Genomic DNA, 19,948 nt, shown 5'->3' on the forward strand with positions numbered 1-19,948 from the left:
AGTAGAAAATGCAAAATAGAAATAAATAAATACAAATAATGAAATAAAATTCAATAAATTCTTTTTTTTTATGCATAAATTCAACATCTTATAACAACTTCTATAAGGCCTTATTATAACATCCTACGCAAGTAATCCGGTTTGTGCATTAGATAAACCCTCTGCAGGAAGACCTCCGTAAGGACATTTTTAGCTGTTTGTCCCTACTATTAACTTGTGGATTACCTGTGAAGGAAAGTCCTTATGCAATTTCGGTAAAATGTGCCAAAATGATTTGTATAAGACTTGTCCTTCTTCAAATGCAAGTCAAAAAATAGCTAGCATTGACCCTTATGAAAGTTAAATTGTTACTTGGGCTCTAGAAGAGCTACTTCAGAAACAACCGAATCCAATATTTTGAAATATGTACATTGTGAATTCTTAAAACACATTCAATTCTCTTTAAGAGTATTCATGCAACGGTATAAACTCTGGATAAACCACATGAGGGGTATTCACGATCTGTTGCAACAGGCCTAGTAAAAGTGTAAAATTTTATTTTTTTTTACAATAGATCGTGACCCAACTAGCACAACAGCTTCTATAAATTGAGATCTCACAGGTACTACTTTTTATACAGCTTGTATTGAGCTTGCTTCAGAATTTAATTGCTTATAGAAGTTCGAACTTGTTCAACAACTTCTAATAAGTTGTTTAAATACTGTTAAAGAAACTTAAACGAAAAAAGTTTGTTTTCGGAAAAGCCTGCTTAGTGAGTTTATAGGAGCTTTACAGAAATTACCAAGTTTAGTATTTGATTTCAATAGATATACTTAAAACTAATGGAATAATATATATAATTTCAGATCAAAAGATAAAATTCATGATTAAAAATAAAATTAAAACCAGTTAAAAAAGAATTCTTTTGTAGTTTGTTTTGGTAGTTGTTTTTTTTTTTTTTAATTTCGATAAGACATGTATTATACAAGCTCTTCCGAAGCTATCTGTCAAATCTCAAAGCTTCGGTAAAGCTTCGTTTAAACTTCTTATAGAGGGTCAAACTTGTATAACGTTCTCCTTTTTCCATGCCCAATAACCTTACTAAAGTTTAAAAGAAGCTGAAATGTAGCTTTTGTAATACCTTAACCGAAGCTGAAATGTTAGTTCGGGAACGCACCTCTTCTTATATATAGTAAATATTGAATGGAATCCATGACATGATTTATATCAGCTTCACTCTTTTTTTTTACGGAGTTGTCTTTCCACCGACGTTTCTTCTTTTTTTTCAATTTTTTTATAATTTCATTCTTTGTTGTGTTCGGGTTAATTTATTTTCACAAATTACATCAAAAGAAACAAAATAAAAAAGAATAAGAATAAAAAAGATAAACTGTTCATCATGGGCCACACGCGACGGCGAGCTGCCATCTGTCAAATAAATTTTACACCATTGTATTTTTATTTTGCAATAGGGTTAGGGTATAGCAAAAGTGCAAGACCATTGTAAAATTTCAATCCATATATTTTGTTGTTGTAGTGTTGTAAAATTTTACACTTTTGCACTTTTGCAATGATACTAGACCAGTTGCATCGGATCTTGAATACCCCTATGGTAAAATGGTAAATGTGGTAAACAAACTGTAAAATCCCTACAAAATTTTGACACCTTTACCACTTTTCCACGTTTACCAGGTTTACCAAGAGCTTACACCTTTTCATGAATATCCCTTATATGTACTTACATTTATTTAATTACATTTACATTACATTTATTTAATAAAAAAACCTTTTCACACAAAATTCATGAAAAAACACTTTTTTTTAATCTTACAAGTATTTTAAATATTTTACACTAGTGTGAGCGGGTATTAAGAAAAAAAAAATCAATTTCCAATACACATTTTCAGACTTCTTGGCATCACTTTCCATATCAATTCAGCAGATAAATTCAGCAAGCTTGCCAAACACCTGTCAAACTTCACACCAGCGGTTTTCGTTTTCAAGACGAAAGAAAAAATTCGCCTTTGTCGCTTGTGTCACTTCACTTTCACTACGTCCTCCAGAAGTAAATATGAAAAGGCATCGATACTTTTTTTGTTAATTATTATTAATTAAGTGAGCCAATTTAATTTCGAACAAAAAAAAACCCTACAAAAACCAAAAACAACAAAACCTTAACATAACATATCCCCTCCAAGACATAAAACATAAAAACCAAATGGGTAACTACGACAGGAAGAAGAGCACACCCTGCACTGATTGCATGCGTTGCCTCAAGTGGATTCCAGTAATATTTATAGTTGCGATCATCGTCTGGTCATACTACGCCTATGTTGTTCAACTATGCTTACGTATGTCTTATGATCTATCTTCTGTGAACCAATTTGCAGACTTTTATTCAAGAGTGTCTCCCATCTCGAATGTATTTTGTTTCCAATTACATATATTTTTTTCTTTTCTTTCAGTTTCAATCGATAGCACTGTGCAAAAGATTATTTTCATTGCTTTGTATCATATTGTTTGTGTGCTGTTCTTCTGGTCCTACTGGAATACAATTTTCACTCCTGTTGGCACAGTTCCTCATAAAGTGAGTATATCGTCAAATCGAACTAAATTTTATTTATTAATCTAAGAAAAGATAGCCTTTGTTATCTTTGATTAGTTTGAGTGTGTTGTATGGTTTGGGGTGGCCTCATCATGAATCACACAATGCGGTGAATTGTAAGAAGAACCTTTATGATTGTACACTGAGCAATGTTTTCATTTATTTTCCATCGATAAGATTAAGCGTCTTTTTACATTGAAATTCAATTTTGGCGTTGGTTTGTGTTGTTTTTTTTTTTTGTTGCAATTCATCTGTTTTGATAATGATTGTTTATTTTAAGTATATTGCAAATGATTACGTTTTGATATCTGAAACCACTTTAAGAGGTTAGTTTAGATAAAATTGTTGCAGGACAGCACTAAATTTTCATATATTGAATTCTACTCGATAATATGCGCTTGAATTGTTTAACTTGTTCTTATATGTTTGTAGGTCTGTAGGAATAAAAATACTTATAAAATTATCTTGAGTATTTACATACACATATTGAGATTGAAGAAAAGATTAACACGCTAAAATAGTATACTGGTGGTTCCCCATCTAGGAAAATTCTTTCAGTTTTGTTTTTTTAGCTATCCAGTTAGCTTTCCAAAATGCCCATTTCATATTAAAGAATCTATTTATAGAAATTCACCCGGTTCAGCTTTCTGAAAATGTCTAGAAATTCCAAATTTCTGTTCATAGAAAAAGTTTCAATTAGGCAATAAGCGCCTTAAAAAAGAGATACTCTACTGTCTACTCAATAAAGAAATATATAAATAACCTCTACCTTCGCACATAGAGGTATTTCAACAATCTAAGCGGCCAAAGTTATTTTTTCATTTTTTTTATTTTATAACACGCAAATTACAAAAATCAGTTGTTTTTTCTACAAAAAAAAAAAAATTTTTACAAAATACATTTAAAAAAAAAATTTTTTTTTTCGTGATTTTTTTTTTTTTGAAAAAAAAATTAAAAAAAAATATTTTTAAATGCCCAATATACAAAATTATTTGATTACGGGAGAAAAAATTGAGATTATAATTTTTTTTAATACTAATTATGCAAATATATTAAAATTTTCTATGTGCTTAAAATTCGCGCAACTGCTGTATTCTGCGGCTGAATTGTTAAGAACTTGTTAGGTAAAGCGTTCAAGTTTTCATATAAATAACAATAATTGCGGGATCTAGCAGGATACACAAAGAAATTTCTTTTCATACATAAAATTCTTAAAAATATTATCTTTATTTTGGCCCCTTTTTGCCCACCACTAAAAAAATATTAAGGTAAAACAAAATTTATAAAATAAATTGTTTTTGAAATGTCTAATACCTGTAGTTTCCGTATCCATCGCTATTTTTACCAGAAAAAATTTAAACACTGCAATTTTAATAAATAGAGACCTAGCAAATCAGTCCTGTCTCACAAATTTTCAATGATTAAGTTCCGACTATTTTTTTTTTTGGTTTCTTGCAATTGGAGAATAGTGGGGTTTTAGCATGTTGTTTGTTGGAGAGTCCCCTACTTGTGGACTGCAATAATAATGGATATTTGTTAACTTTGATATTTTGACTTTTGGCCGCGTAGATCATGCAAATAACTCTATGTGCTTCGGTCGGAAAATTGTAAACTACCTTTGAAATAATTCAAAACTGAGTTCTTAAATTGATATAAGTTGGGTTTAACCGATACAAAAAATTTTTCGACCATCGCGATGCATCAATCTGATAATCTATGTATTTCTATATCTTTAAAAAAAGCCTATCTTCTTACAATTTTGTTACATACCTATGTAATTTTTTTGTTTTCTCAAAACTAAGTTCTCTATTTTAAATTACTTCCAAGTATTTCAATTCGTTAACTTTTTGAATATTATTTTCAGATGAATCATCATTAATTGTTATTGCTTTTATATAGTTGACATAAAGTTTGTATGTATTAATCTTGGTTTTTTAGGTCAGCATTAAGTTGATTGATACGTTCTCTCAAGTTATTTTCGAAACATATATGATATATACAGTGTCATCCTCAAAAATTCTTACCTTCGAATGAAAAGAATGTTCTCTATGTCATTAATGTATGTAAATGATAAAAAGAAGCATTCTTAAAACTCCACCTTGAGGTACTCTCAATTACGCATCCATTTTTTTTAGATCTTTTTATATCTAACATCGAAACCATTTGAGTTTTATTTTGTCCAATATTTTTTTTGTTTGGACTAAAGGCCATACAAAGCTATATTAAATTTTCTTTACATGTTTACCGGGTGAAACTGTGCTAGATTTTGTGACCTTTTGTGACTTTAAAGTATTGATAGGTCTTTAAAGGCAATGAGTACTAGGATACTAATAGCTATCACAATGTAAATTCAGTTTATTAAAATAACACAAGTATTGAGAGATCTTTAAAGTTATTTAGTTCCCAGCCTACTTAGTCACCTTTATAATACTATATAAATACATTGGTGAAAAAACACCTTTTTCATCCATGATATACTTTTGGTCTTTTTTTTATTCTTGATGCCAACGACCATCAATTTTTATTAAATCTACTAATATTTTTACAGGTTGTTGTTTTGGTACTTATTGAACAACGTTCTTTCTCTCTAAAAAAGAAAACACCCTTTCACCCAAAATTTTACGATCTACTCTTTTCGTTCTTGGTTCTCATTGCAAACGAATAGTTCATGGTGAATAGTATCCCTGTACCATCACATTTCAGATTTCTTACATTTCAGACCTCTATTCTTAATTTTCTGGTCTAATAGGTATAAGGTTGAATTTAATTTTAAACACATACACCACAGCATTGTAGATAATTCTTTGGTTCAAAAACATTTTGCTTATTTTAGTAAATCCATTGCACAATAAAACAATTTTCAAGGCCCTATTTTGAAGTTTTTGTAGTCTATTAATCATGAGACTTGTACAAATAAACAAAATATTTGAACGATATATAAAATGAGGTTTTATACATATTTTTGTTTTAAAATTATTGCCTTTTGTTGCTTGTTGAGATGTTCATAGAAAATTTAAAACACCTACTTTCGTTTCACCTGTTCTTAAAACAAAGTGTTGTTGCTTAAGAGCCCCCGCACACTATAAACTTTCTATTGGCCGACAGTTTAGTCGGTCTCTTAATCAGTATGAAAATGTATGAAAGTGCGCACACTACAACGATTAAGTATCGGCCGATCAAAAAGTTTGTTTGATCGAAAAAAAGTTTGTTTTGCTACACAATTGCTTTCAAACTAAAATATTTCCTAGCGACCCGACTGTTTAGTCGGCTGCCTGTGCGCACACTAGGAGCCCAACCCGACTAAACTATAAACATAAAAAAAAATACACCCGTGAAGTTATTTGAGTTTTATTATTTTTTTTATAGCGTTTTCGTTTGGTAATTCTTAGAACGGTCCGGGACAGTCCAATTCAGGATGCCAAACAAGCAAACTTGGATACTTCTTTTTGATTCTGAAGTTTGGGTTTCTTTGTATTTGTGATGCGAACGTGTGATGAAAGTTTTGTTCTGTTTGTTTTTGTTTATTTGATAAAAAGTTATCTTTTTTTTTTTTGTTTTCTTCACTTTGTTTTAATATAATTTAAACTTTGGCATAGTAAAAAATCTGAATATTCAGAAATAACAATAAACAATGACTTTGACGTCTTAAAAATGTGAACATATGTTGGTGATTCTCGTTTTGACTCTGCCTCAAAACTCAGAATCGATTTTCTCTTCTTTTCAGAATTAGAACTGTCAGTGAGTGCCAAACGATCAATTTCAGAATCGTTCGGAAGAATTCCGGAGGGTTCCCGACGACCAAACGAAAACGCTATTTGTTTATCCAATTAATAATAACTTTCCAGAATATTATGAAAAAACATTTAATATTAAAAAATCTACCTATAGAAATTCACCCGGTTCAGCTTTCTGAAAAAATTCTAGGAATGGAAAACGTAAATAACTAATTTCAAGATTTGATGCAATTAATGCTTTAAAAATACATGATCTACTCGCAATTATACTTTCCATGAAAGAAATGTAAAGAAACTTTCAATTTTAAGTCTTAAAATAGCAAGTAACTTTTTTTCAAAACTGAGGTAGTAAAATAATATAAGTAAGATTTGACCGATATAATTACGCTACGCCTGTTAAAATATACATATTTGAAACTACTACATCTGCAATTCCAACGCTCGTTTACAATGACACTCCTAAAATTCTCGTCAGTGCACTGGTTACCAATTCTACTTTAGCAGAAATTGTAATGACTAGCCTTTTACTTGAAAGGGTAAAAAGTTTGATGGATCCATCATTTTTCGTACTCGTGCAGTGGCAAGAGTTCTTAAAGATCTTAACATACACAAATCCGATCGCTCGGATGGCATCCCTTCCATCGTACTAAAGAAGTGTTCTTCCACTCTGGCAAAACCACTCACTGCGTAAACTTTTTTATATGTCCTACTCTATTGGTCTCTTTTCGAGTGGATGGCAAACGGCACTTATCCAGCCTGTCCTTAAAAAAGACGAATCTTCCTTACCCTCCAACTATCGACCGATTGCATTTACGTCCCTTCTTTCCAAGGTCATAGAAACACTGATGGTTTAATGGTTTATCTTAACGATCAGTGGAACAAAATTTTAAATTGTTTTGTATTTTAAAAGCATTTGATAGAGTTTGGCACCAAGCTCTCTTATCTTAAAATGCTTGCATTCGGTGTTGACGATTCTATTCTTCGTTTGATTCGAAATTAACTTTCGAACCGTTCAATTTAAGTTATATTGGATGAATTGGATGAATGAAGTCCCATAATTCTCTTCCTCAATTTTAATAATAGATTTCTTTCTGAAACTTGAGGACTCACAACCATGTCCTTCCGATGTGGAACTTCAATGGCAAAGCATGATAACCTCATTTAGTTCTAGGAGGTATGTCCATTACAAACCACCTGCTGTGGAATGAGCACATTTGCGATGTCGTCAAAAACTCATCGAATTTTCTTTTAAGCCCTTCTCTTTTTTTATGAAGCTCCGTACTGTGTTCATACATATTGAGGATATCCGAAACTTCTTAAGTGCGCGAAGATTATAACAAAAATATATGCCCTTATTTCATCGATATTTATTTAAACAATACTCCATTGAAGCCATATTACTAGCTTCATATTTCTTTTAGAGCATTTTCGCTGCCGCGCACTTTAAAAAAATGTACATCAGTTAATTCCTGAGTGCAATTCTAGATGTAAAGACTTAACGAATTTGGTGTGGAGTACGTAATCTTTAAAAACCTCTATCCAGGTTTTTTTGAGTTAATGGTCAATTATGAAAGATATCACAAGCCCAAAACAGCATTATTATTATAATTCTTTTTAAGAAGTCTAATTTTAATGTTATTATTTTTAACTAAGTAAATGCATCAGTGCCTAATAAACTTGATTGTTTATTTAAATAAGTTATTTTTAATATAATTATACTTTTAACACTTAAAAAAATCCAAGTATTAAAACAATTTCTATAAAAAATATAGACTTTTATGTATATAAGTTAAGTCTGTATTTTTTTATTTGTATTATTAATGAAAGTATTATAAGTCCATTTGGGGGTGAAAAGCCGCTAACTTTCTTTGCGAATTTCAATAAATTTATTTACATTTTAGAATTTAACATGTTAATAATCTAAAATGCAACACCTGAATTCTCTAACATTTAGCTTTATTTTTAAAAACTTAAGAACGCAAATCCTTAAATATCTCGAAGTATAAAAAAATGGACTTATACCACTTTCAAATACAACGGCTCGTATGTAATTCATTTTAAAAATATACAAAGGTGCTCATGCTCTGTCATTTTCCCTTATTAAAAAAAATGTATTACATCTGACTTCTTTGTGTCTGATTTAAAATATTATAATAGGTATTAATGAATAAAAAAGTCAGTTGGAGCAAAATTGACGAAGTTATAAGTATTTTTCCCCACCACTCACGTTTACCTTAAAACATTTCAAATAGTAATGACGGGGCACTTATCTACAGTTCATAAATTAAGAACAAAACTGTGTATTGTGACTTCAGTTATCAGAAATCAAACATTAATTCGACGTTTTGCGTGTTCAAAAAATCCATTGTTTGAGAGAAGCATACAGTAGCATGTTTATGATGAAGAAGCCTACTCTTCGACGTTTTGTAAGAAAGTCGAAGTCAACGAAACGTAGTTTGTCATTATAAACTTGCCGCTCTACGTTTCTTTAACACAAGAAGCATAGTTCCACAAGCCTATTTAATTGAGTTTGATTTCGATATCATACAGATAGATCTTCTATTAGTCACATTTCTAGATGTTCCAGGGGCTATATAATCGGCTGACATAGAATCTGCGTCCATTTTGAATGAAGCTTTAAACCCGTATTGTAAATGTCAGTTACCAAATGATAGTTGATAAATATTTAAAATTGGTCTTTCAAAACCTAATTTATGGGAAAACTGGTCAACTTTTTGATTGAATTTTTCAATAACATTTCAATTAATAACGGTTTTCTGTTTTCAAAACATTTGTTATTTAGTAATCAGATTTCGAAATTTAATATCTATCAATTATTATTAATAATCGCAATAAGGGTGTTAGTTATACCGTTAAGGTATTTCTAAATTAAGGTGTCAATTGAATTGAAAAAATAATAAAAATCTTGTTTTCTAAAACTGTTTAACAACTTTTAATATAATAGCATCTACTTGGGCCCGGGTCGTCCATATATATAAAGTGCAGAAAAGTTTGTAAATGTCACTCACTTTTTAAAAACTACCACCTTACTTGCTATCAAAAAGTTTTTTATAACCGTTATTACGTTTACTCAGTTTAAATTATTTTGCTAAATATTGCCTTATTTTTATTTTAGTGGCGTATACCAGAAAGTGAAATTGATCGACTATTTCGTGCAGAGAATCAAGAACAACAAAAAAGAGTATTAGAGAATTTCGCTAAAGACCTGCCGGTGTCTAATCGGTATGTAACTTAACATTTCACTTAAATTAATGATTTATTCTCTATTATTTTTATTAAAAGAACTCTTCACGGCGCCGTGAGGTTTTGTGAAAAATGTCAAATTATAAAACCTGACCGAGCACATCACTGCAGCGTTTGCGGTACATGTGTTCTAAAAATGGACCACCACTGTCCCTGGGTTAACAACTGTGTGAACTTTAAGAATTATAAATTCTTTGTTCTGTTCCTGGGATATGCCTTGCTCTACTGTTTATATGTAGCGCTAACATCTCTAGAGTACTTTATCAAGTTCTGGCGGGTAAGCACTGTATGATTTTCGTATCACATTTTAAGTCCTCCTTATGTTCACTGCATGTCTACTTATTTTTGCAGGGTGAGCTTAACGGTGGAATGGGACGATTCCATATACTATTCCTATTTTTTGTATCTCTAATGTTTGCTATAAGCTTAGTCAGTTTGTTTGGCTATCATATATATTTAGTTCTAGTCAATAGAACGACTTTAGGTAATTCATTTGATAACTTTTTTTTTTCCTGCTTAAAAATGATTTTCTTTTCGATTTATGTAGAAGCATTTAGGGCACCCGTGTTTCGTATAGGTGGACCGGACAAAAATGGATTTAACTTAGGAAAATATGCAAATTTTCAAGAAGTCTTTGGTGACAACTGGAAGCTTTGGCTGATTCCCGTTTATACTAGGTAAGATATTTTCAGTGTTTTGTGCCGTTTTGCATTTGTTTTTAAATTTGTTTTTAATAACACATGTGTTTTGATGAATATGTTTTATCTGGCATAAACATAAATGCCTTAACCTGATACTTTGGCATATTTGGCAAATTAAAAACATTCAGATTCTACTTGTATTTAAGCTTAAATTTACTAACAACTTTATGTGTTTGAGCAATGATCAAACTTTTTGGAGTGATTTTATGATTTCATTTGAACGAAAAATTTGTTGAACTCATTAACTTTTTGTTAAAGTGTGTATACTAGAATGTAATAGCCATGGGTAAATGTTATGGGGTATATAATTTATGTTGGTTGAGAATTGTTGGAACATCTCATCTCGATTGCATGTGGTGGCATTATTAAAACCATAACAAAAAATTTAAACAAAAATATTTAGGCCTCTAATAATAGTTTTAGATTTTTAACTTTATTTTAAGTTTAACTGTCCATCCCAGTAAATTAATGAATTACTTCTACGAAAAAATTTCTTAGATATTAATCTGGGTGCCATTTAAAGAAAGATGATAAATGGTGCAAAGATATGTAGTATAATATTTAAAAAACACACCACATCCAGGGGTCGAACTACGGCATACGTTCGTTAACGTCGAGTCCACGAGATGCACTTTCTTATGAAAATGGTACATTTGGAGGCTTTGTCAAGATTTCCAAAGTAACATAAACATTTATAATTGAGTATGACTATCACCAATATCATTTCAATTGATGCCGCACTTACGTTTCTTATTTTTGAGGAATCTCCAAGTGAAGGTGGGTCTCCTAAATGCTATACATTTCAGAGTAGTGTGTATAATTAGTAATCCGTTATGTATCACATTGTGCTATAACAATAGAGTAAGTTTTAAGCTATCTAAAAGGAATCACATGTTTTTATAGGTAGTGTCGTTGTTTTTTATTTTTTTCTATTGTTATTCACTTTTTAGAAAATTGTATCTCCTGCCTATTCGGTGGCAAACAGATGGTCTCCCCTTACAATTTTTTCTTGTCTCGAGGCCACATACACAACCCACTTGTACATTTAAACTTTTTTTCATATTTTTTGTTAATCAGCATGAAGAAGAAACAAATGATTTAATCTCCAGACCTAGGCAAGTAATGGCCGGGATTGAAGCAACGATAGGGGACCATGAGGCAAAACTAGGCATCCCCTGCAACAAGGGTTGGTGATGAATGACCAAAACTTATAATGCCGAAAAGAAAATCCTCAAAGCCAAAACTCCTAAGACAGACCTGGGTAAAGACAAAATCTCTAGGAGAAAAATCTCCAAAAAGAAAAAAACCTCCGAACGAAAATCCCAAAATTTCAGATTTTTTTCATTGAAGAAAAAAGATTTAATTTTATAAACTTGTGGATTTAATTGAACTAGAGCTTGTTTGCAGTTGTTGTTGATTTATATGTTCTTAAGGATATTATTTTGGTTTTGAGAAATAACTTATGTTACATTGGGAAATATCTGTACCAAAGATAATCATCGGCCTTATCGAATCAGAAATTTCCTACGATTCCCGAAAAAACAATCACGGATCAGTTCGTAATGAAAAATTTTATACAAATCGTCATTACGATAGGATTTTGTGATTGTTTTTTTGGGACGGTAAAAATTTCCGATACGAATGAAATTCGTGATGAGGCCGAATACTTTTAAATCCTTAAAAAAGCCTATTTAGATGATAGGAAACAAAAAACGAAATTTACCTTCAGATTCATAATAAGATCATTTACTTGCAATAAAGAATCGCTAAATATAAAATATAGTAAATTTTAAGTAGGTAAAAACTTTATTAAGATCTTTACTTCTCCTTGTATGTAAACAAATTTGTAAAATATTTTTAAAAAAATTATGAATTATAATGTAAAAAACTAGTATGTATATGTGAGCTTTGATTTTTCCTATATAACCCTGCCTACAAAAATACTTTCTTTTTTTTATTCCTCTGTAACACAAATCTTTATTTTCTCTAATTTTTTTTTAATGAGTTCAACTAATTTTTTTTATAACTAGAAGACGTTTTTCCTATGCTAAATCTATTAGGTTTACTCTGAAGTCCCAAGTACGTACTGAGCATTCTAAAAACACCCGTGTTTATTTTTTTTTTTAATTAAGAAAACTAACAAACATCAAACATTTTTTTTTATAATTTTACAACACTCACTGTATGAACAAAACCAAAAAAACAAATACCAACAATTTTGTTTCTAGTTTGGGTGATGGTTTAATATACCCGACTCAAGGCCACCATCAGAGTTCCTCATACGAATCCATGGGAGACACCCAGACAAGGTTAGACCAACCAACTGATACATTTTTAAATCAACCGATAGACAATTTGCCATCATTAAATAATGCGTATGGCAATGCGAATGCCAATGCTAGCTTATCATCAACAAATGCTGCCAATATCGCTAATGGTAATGTTATCATAGATATGAAGAGTAGTAATTATAGCGATCACACTGATTCCCATATTTTTGTTGTGAATGGATTTGATGATGCTAGCAGCGAATTAAATAAAAATCAATTGACAAATTTAGTAGACGAGAAAAGTGAGCCAACAAAAATGGCTGCTGCACCGGTAACGGTAATGGCAATGACACCAGCGGCGGCTGTGGCAGATGAACAAAATTGTGCTAGCATTATTAATATTTGATTGAACCTGATTTACAAACCATCATTGATGTTTGATTGTTTATTCATTCACGTTTTTTCGAATAAGTTTACTTATTATTTTTTTTACATTTATTTAAATTAATTTTTTTTTTTACAAATATATTGTATTATATTATTATAAAAATATTTTTGATATGTTAAAATATATTTTTGGGTATTTTTTGTATATTTTCTTTTTTGTTGTTCTTTTTTTTTGTGTTCCGTTGTTCTGTAAAAAATGATTGAAATTGCAGTTCAAAATGCATTTGATTGTTGTAGATATAGAATTATATTTCGATGTTGAATCTTAAAAAAAAAAACCAAACACATTCTATTTTTATATTTTCACATTTTCTTCTTGTAGTTTTAAGAGTTTTCTTAACCCTTTAATATAAGCCATTTATGCTAAAATACTTAAGTGCCTTCATCTAATCATAAACAAAATTCAACAACAAAATATTTCATTAATGAACATGAATGCAGCATTTTCATTCTTTCGATTAATCTGTAGCATGATGATTCAATTTCTTTATTATTATTCTTTTTTATTCTACAAACACAAATTAATTAAACTTGTGTTGATGGTTTCAGACTTTTTTTTAACAAAAGTCAATATATTTTTTGAGAGCTTATCTTAATTGGTTGTGAGCAATACCGAAGCTTCCAAAATCTTATTAAATTTTCTTAATCTTCTCCTTCAGTTAAAATTTTTCTATGTACCACGTTTATGTGTCAAGCTAAGTGATCAGAGATCACTTAGTAAAAACTTGCACTGTTCAATAAATACTTCAACGGATGCCTTTTTTTCAACATGTCACTGCCATTTCCGTTGATGTATAATATTGTTAGTTGGTTTTACCACAATTTATGTTTTTATTGCTTCTAACTTCATTTCCCTGTGCGAAAACTAAAAGCAAGCATGCTCATAAGCCTATACTATGAGTACTCCAAGCTTTAAATTCCAAGTTATATTATTAGAAAGATCAGTGAATACTTACTTAGACCTTTAACGTCACATATTTTACGTGCGTGCGCGATCCCTAAAGGCTCTCAGCAATATTCAACAAAAATTAGCTATTGTCATTCACTATTTTCGGTCACTGTGGTGTATACGTAACAGTTATTTTTTAATTATTCCTGCTTTTACATACTACCACTGTTCAAAAAATAAAGACCTATTGCATATGTACATCTTCGAGCGGTAACAGTGTGGAGTGGTTCTCCCAATAGCCAGAAGAATGTTGTTATGTTTGGGATGATGTTGCTATCTCTGCAAAACTTCTATCCAGAGTATCTGCTCTTCAAGGAGCTAAATTAGATTGTTGAAAAAAGAGAAAGGTTTCTAAATCATGTTCATTCAAAAGGATAGAACTGTAGGGCTGTTAGCAGATTTAAAAAGATTGTTCAATTTTTGTTGGCCTAAATATAACATAATGACAAAAACTTCTGCAGGTTTATGGGTTGGCAACAATAGTCCGACATTTCAACAACATATTAAAGGGATCGGTTATAGCGATCAGGAAAAATTTTCAAATGAATATTTTTTCAATGTAGGCATTTATTCGGTTTAGGGCCAATTTTTCAATAGCTAGATAAACCTCAGTTAGTGCTTATTCCTAGGAATATCTACTTTTTTATATTGACTTTATTCGTTTGATAGTCTAACTAATGATTGAAAAATCAGGGCTTATTGAAAAGAAAATGTACAATTAACTATTTATTTTTGGCTAATAAGGAATGGCCACATCGGCAAGGTATGCGGTATTGGTACGGATAATTGTATGAACAAAATTCCAACCTGAAACATCTAAGTTCAGGTGTGGAATTTTGTTCATTCATTTACCCGTACCGCTACCGCATACCTTTTCGGTGTGGTCAAGCCTTTACTGATGCAGATTAATTTTTCGTGCCAGATTGATATTTCAAACTACATAAATGAAACAAAGAGTGTCTAGCCGAGTTTCATTTACTTCCTGTTTCACTACAGTGAAAAACTTTTTCTTGTGTATTTCAATCAAGAAAGAAAACAAAGAAGGTAGGTTTTTTGGTTCGTCAAGTAACATAAATTTTCCCGATCGCTATAAACTATAATCAGGAATATATATTTAATTTAATACTGTTTCTTTTTACCTGATGCATTTTCCTGTCCGCTATAACCGGGCCCAAAGTCAAAAACTTTTAGCCTAATAATCAATCAGGGAAGTTTGATACATACATATATGGCGGGATCTTGTTCTATATTATGTATAATACAATAATACATACGTTTATTTCAATAAGCATCAACTCATCTCATATTCAATTTTACTTTTATGTATTAATAAAAAATTGCTTTGTCAACAGATATTTAGATAAATTGCTTTCAGAAAACCCAAAGGAGTTATTTGATCTGTAAACATAGCTGACATTATAATTGTCATTATAATTGAATTTTTTCAATTGTTACATCACAACATATTTTTTTAGCTTCACTTCATGCTTGCTTTTTTAATCATGTTATATTCATTTTCACAAAAAGTTATTACATACAAAAGAAAAATCTCAAATTTTATTGTTACTTGTAAATGCTTGCTAAGATTGTTTAAATGTTGCAATTTTAATTTGTCATAATAATTGCGAATGTACAATTTTGTTTTAAAAAAATGAACCATAATAAATTCATAAATAAGAATAATGTTGTTTTTTTTTTAGTTCAATTTTTGGAATTGTAACTTTGTAACCCGAATATTTTAGTTATTTGGTATGCTATGCTCACTGGAATCCTTTTAGTCCTTTTAGTATTAAATAATAAATGGTTATTGTTAAGAAGTTAATATGGATTGAAAGCAGAAAATGAAGATAAATGTTTTTAATTTGCCAAATATTTTAAACCATAAAATAGAAAAAAAAAAGTTATTCGTGTTTGCATATTCATGTTTCTACAATGATTCATGGAAAAAAAAATTGGTTGCACAAATAGAGTGTTTGGAATTTAAGCACAAAGAATGGTGTTGGTTAAGGAAAAACAACTTTAAAATTAAACATTATAAAATATAACATTAAGAGTAGAATTTCTGGCACAAAAGATTTTTAATTTGACAAAATGTACATTTTTTTCATACAGTCTTAATACATCCTTTATCATCTTACATCGAATTTTTGTTCAATCAAAAGAGAGAGAGAGGCAAGAAATTGCTTTTTCCGAAATAAATATTATTATCAGAAACGCAGATTCAAAGTTTTAACTTTATCCATCTAGACGTTTTTACATTGGTTCCTGTGAACCAATAGCAAATATGATCTCGATTTCGAGGGGATCATAACTCTCCGTCTGTGTGGTTCACCTGGTTGACATCAGAAAGCCAGCGCGACAAGCTTCCCGGTTTTGAATTGTTCCATTTCTGATACCATTTATAGTTGGTGTAATTGTGGGCCTACCTTTCTTCCACTTTCGCGGCTTTTAATAAAGCTTAAGCATAATAAAGTGAACCATCGTAAGTTGTTATCCGTTTTGATATCAGTTTTGAAAGTGAAGCATATTCGCTTTTATTTTTGTAAACCAAATCTTGGGTACAAATGTGAAAATTACGGTAGACTATCATATGGGAGAAGTATTGCATGAAGAAAATTTTTTTATAGACAGATGAAGGCGTTAGAAAAAATACGTGATGATACCCCAGTAATAAGTAGGATGTGATAGAAGCTCCTAGTAAGTTAATAGAAAAACAGAAAGTACCTTCTCAGGTTGTTGTTAATTTTTCGGATTGAAACCGATTTTCCTAAATTCTTCTTGGCGCTACATAACTCAGTGGATCTTTGCTTCAAAATATAAAACTGCCAATAAAAATTTAAGTTAGATTAAGTTATGTTTTACATTTTTGATACATAAGATTTTTAATAATAAATCTTAATAAACATGAACAACAGTTGTTGGGATATTTGTAATCAAGGAATTAAAGATATACAGTTTTTAAAAACAAATCCCCTTTTATAAAATTATTCTGTGAAATGTTAAAAATCTGGATCATATTTTAAGTTTCAACGTAATTCGTTAATATCATTATTAACTCAGCCGCCACTGGTTTTGACAGTTTGCAGACCAGTAAACAGAAAGAGGCTTGGAGGCTTTTGACGGCAAGAATGATCTTATAAAAAGCTATATATCGGCAGGAATTGTGGATTCTAAATATTTTTACATTCTAGATTCTACTAGCTCATATAACTAAGAATAAATTATGAAGCTTATTTTGTTTCGTTAAGATAGAATTTTGACTCCCCTCGAAGTGATAATACATATATTTTTCAAAATGCAGTTTTCAGCTGCTGAAAACTGCCCTGAGATGAATTTTAGTCATGCACGCATCTTTTCTGCGTTTCCCTGGCTTATTCTATTGAATTTAAATCCTAATTTCTCTGTGTTCAACCCAATGTTGGTTCACCAACGTCTTGAAAACATTCTGAAACCACTCTAGATTCTAGAACTACGAGATCGTAGTTTGGCATGCGGTGCTGTTTAAGGCATTTAATACAGGGCTAGGAAGGTAACTAGCTAGCATTTCCACACTAGGAAAATTAATGACCCACCTTTACAATGTTCGCGGGTTAAAAACAAACCTCATTAAATGTCTCCCCAAACCTCCATTTCATTCCATGCCTTCAATTTTAGATCTCTGTTGACACTGAGATATACGTACTACATACATGGTATTAATAGGCTTTTCTCTGCAGATTAAATAGGGTGTGCGTTAAAATTGAGCTTGAAAACGAAATAAGAAAGGGAATGCAATTTTAGTTTTTTTTTATAATCAGAGGTTTCTCGTATAAAAAGGTAAGTTAAAAACAATTAAAAATCTTTTAGAAAGTTAGCTCTAAAATTGAAATGTATCAAAGCAATTTTTTTTTCAGTAAGAACACAACTAATTGAATGACGTTAAAAATTTTACAATTTGAATGAATATGCAAACATTTAGCAAAAACTATTTAAATACATTAAATACTGCACCCCCAAGCAAACTTCCTTATGTTTTCCTTTTCAAATTATTCACCCATCCATATTTCGAAACATAATTATTTAGCTTTGGCGATGGATTTAGTTATCCAATCCGACATTTGGATGAAGATGCCGAGTCATTACTGGGAAGTGAAACACGAATTGATATCGAAGGAGACCTCTACAATGATACCAATTTTCTAGATACGACCATTCAATAGAATTTAATTTATTTCCCAAAGATTGCAGCAATTGAAAACCTAACCTAGTTAAGTTAGTTTTTAAATTTATTTTTTAACAAAAATGTACTTTTGCGAACAAAAAAAAAAAAAAAAAAAAACAGAAAGACAAAATATTACATTTATAGAATGTAGGCCTAGGTATTTAAAAAAAATGCAAAGTACAAACTAGAAAGGCAGTTCTAGTTTTAGAATTAAAAAAACAAAACAAAAATATATTTACTATAGAAAAATATAAGAAATACACCAAGTTAATGCTTGAAAACAATTTAGCAGTTGCGTGTGACTGATTTTTTAATAAAATAAAAAAAGCTAATTTATTTAAACAAAAAAAAAATTACTTTTTTGTTTTTCTTATGTTAAAAATCATGTAGATATTTTAAGAATTATTTTATTTAAAAAAATACATATTTTATAGATTTAAAAAAATGAATCGTAGTTGAATTTATTATTGTAAATACGAAAAAAAAAATAATAATAATTTTTGTTTAGACCGAATGCGCAAGCTATTCAAACTAAATTTGTAGCAAAGGTAGTAGACCGAACCGTATTTTGTATAAATGAGAAATTAAAAATAGAATAGTGTAGGTGTTATGACTATGAGTGTAAAAACTAGTGTAAGCAATACACAATTTTGTTAAAATATAAATATATATACAAAAATTATATATGAAATAAAACGGACTTGGGTTTGTGTATGTATGTATCGACGCACTTGTTTTTCTTTGTAAATTAAAGTTAAACGAATGTTTCTGAGAAATATTGTTTCAGAAAGTTTCCTTTAATATTGTTTTTATTCAGTCAAAAATGCTTCAAAAGATTTGACCACCACAATTCTAAAGTGCAATTTTTTTCTAATTCGTAACATCCAAGAAAGTAGCTTTCAAATTTTGTACTATTGAGTGTATTTTTTGTTTATATGTAATGTTCGATAACTATCTTATATTAGGAAGAACTTTGAAATCGAATATATTTGTGTATGTGATTTCGAGCACTTGATCACCTTTCTTTTATAGGATAAATTATTTAACTGAATTGTATAAAACACGTGTGTTATCACTTACATACTGCATTTCTTCAAAAACTTTATTTTGCAATTTTAACAGAAACTACAGCATTTTTAGCTATTCAAATTAAATAGAATTTAATTATTTAGTTACTTTATTTATAAAAAATAATGCGGCAGTAAACTTAAACAAAAACAACAAACAAACCTAAATAAAACAAAAACAACGTCTCAAATGTAATACGAAAATTTATTAAAAAAAAAATGCATTTTGCCCAATTTCAACTATCGTGAATTGACTGTTTCAAAAAAGAACAAATCCGCAACATTTTATATGCGGATTGAAATTTGTATGGAGCGCGTTCTTTCACGTAAATAACAGAATAACCTGTAGTACAGATTCTTTTCGAATGAACAGCCGAAATGAAAGTTCCAAAGAAATCCCCCGATAAATAGAAGAATTCTGAAAAAAAGGTGTTTTATTTATTTTCGAATTTTTTACTGTAAAGCTGGGGTCAAATTACGGCATACGTTCGTTAACGAATGGTTGCTATGTGTCCCTATCGTTTTCTAATAATTAAATAGAGACAGAAATAGTAAAAACGTTAACGTATGATCGTAATCGTGTGCCGTAATTCGACCCCTGTTTGATTAAAAATTCTTCAATATGAGAACATCACTAAAAAATCACATTTTTATTTGCTAGTGAACTTGTTTACCTACGAATATTTGGTATTAATTCTATTTTACAAAACTGCCTGTGTTTATTAAGTTTT

At 30.2% G+C, this 19,948-nt stretch overlaps 1 protein-coding gene across 4 annotated transcripts; it reads left to right on the forward strand.

Annotated features, from left to right (window-relative positions):
• Positions 1 to 1,961: 1,961 nt before the first annotated feature.
• LOC129906820 (palmitoyltransferase ZDHHC15) lies at positions 1,962 to 18,876 on the forward strand. 4 transcript variants are annotated; one of them, XM_055982757.1, is made up of 8 exons: positions 1,962 to 2,330; positions 2,445 to 2,566; positions 9,455 to 9,561; positions 9,622 to 9,859; positions 9,934 to 10,066; positions 10,130 to 10,259; positions 12,512 to 12,592; positions 18,013 to 18,876. In XM_055982757.1, the coding sequence occupies exons 1-8, from the start codon at positions 2,198 to 2,200 to the stop codon at positions 18,146 to 18,148; spliced, it is 1,080 nt and encodes a 359-aa protein (XP_055838732.1). In that variant the 5' UTR covers positions 1,962 to 2,197; the 3' UTR covers positions 18,149 to 18,876. The 4 variants fall into 4 exon arrangements, with proteins under 4 accessions (XP_055838732.1, XP_055838729.1, XP_055838730.1 ...); XM_055982754.1 differs by lacking the exon at positions 18,013 to 18,876 and having other exon boundaries at positions 1,964 to 2,330; positions 9,622 to 9,868; positions 12,512 to 13,145; XM_055982755.1 differs by lacking the exon at positions 18,013 to 18,876 and having other exon boundaries at positions 1,964 to 2,330; positions 12,512 to 13,145.
• The last annotated feature ends 1,072 nt before the right edge of the window (positions 18,877 to 19,948 follow it).

The sequence above is a fragment of the Episyrphus balteatus genome, chromosome 1 (genome assembly GCF_945859705.1).
Source record: "Episyrphus balteatus chromosome 1, idEpiBalt1.1, whole genome shotgun sequence".
Taxonomy (NCBI): Eukaryota; Metazoa; Arthropoda; class Insecta; order Diptera; family Syrphidae; genus Episyrphus; species Episyrphus balteatus.

Bases quoted from the DNA above. Each gene is read 5' to 3' on its own strand.
- LOC129906820 (XM_055982754.1), top strand. From the start codon at position 2,198: ATGGGTAACTACGACAGGAAGAAGAGCACACCCTGCACTGATTGCATG. The intron at 9,869-9,933 runs GTATGATTTTCG...TTATTTTTGCAG, and splicing joins AGTTCTGGCGGGTAAGCACT to GGTGAGCTTAACGGTGGAAT. The intron at 10,067-10,129 runs GTAATTCATTTG...CGATTTATGTAG, and splicing joins AGTCAATAGAACGACTTTAG to AAGCATTTAGGGCACCCGTG.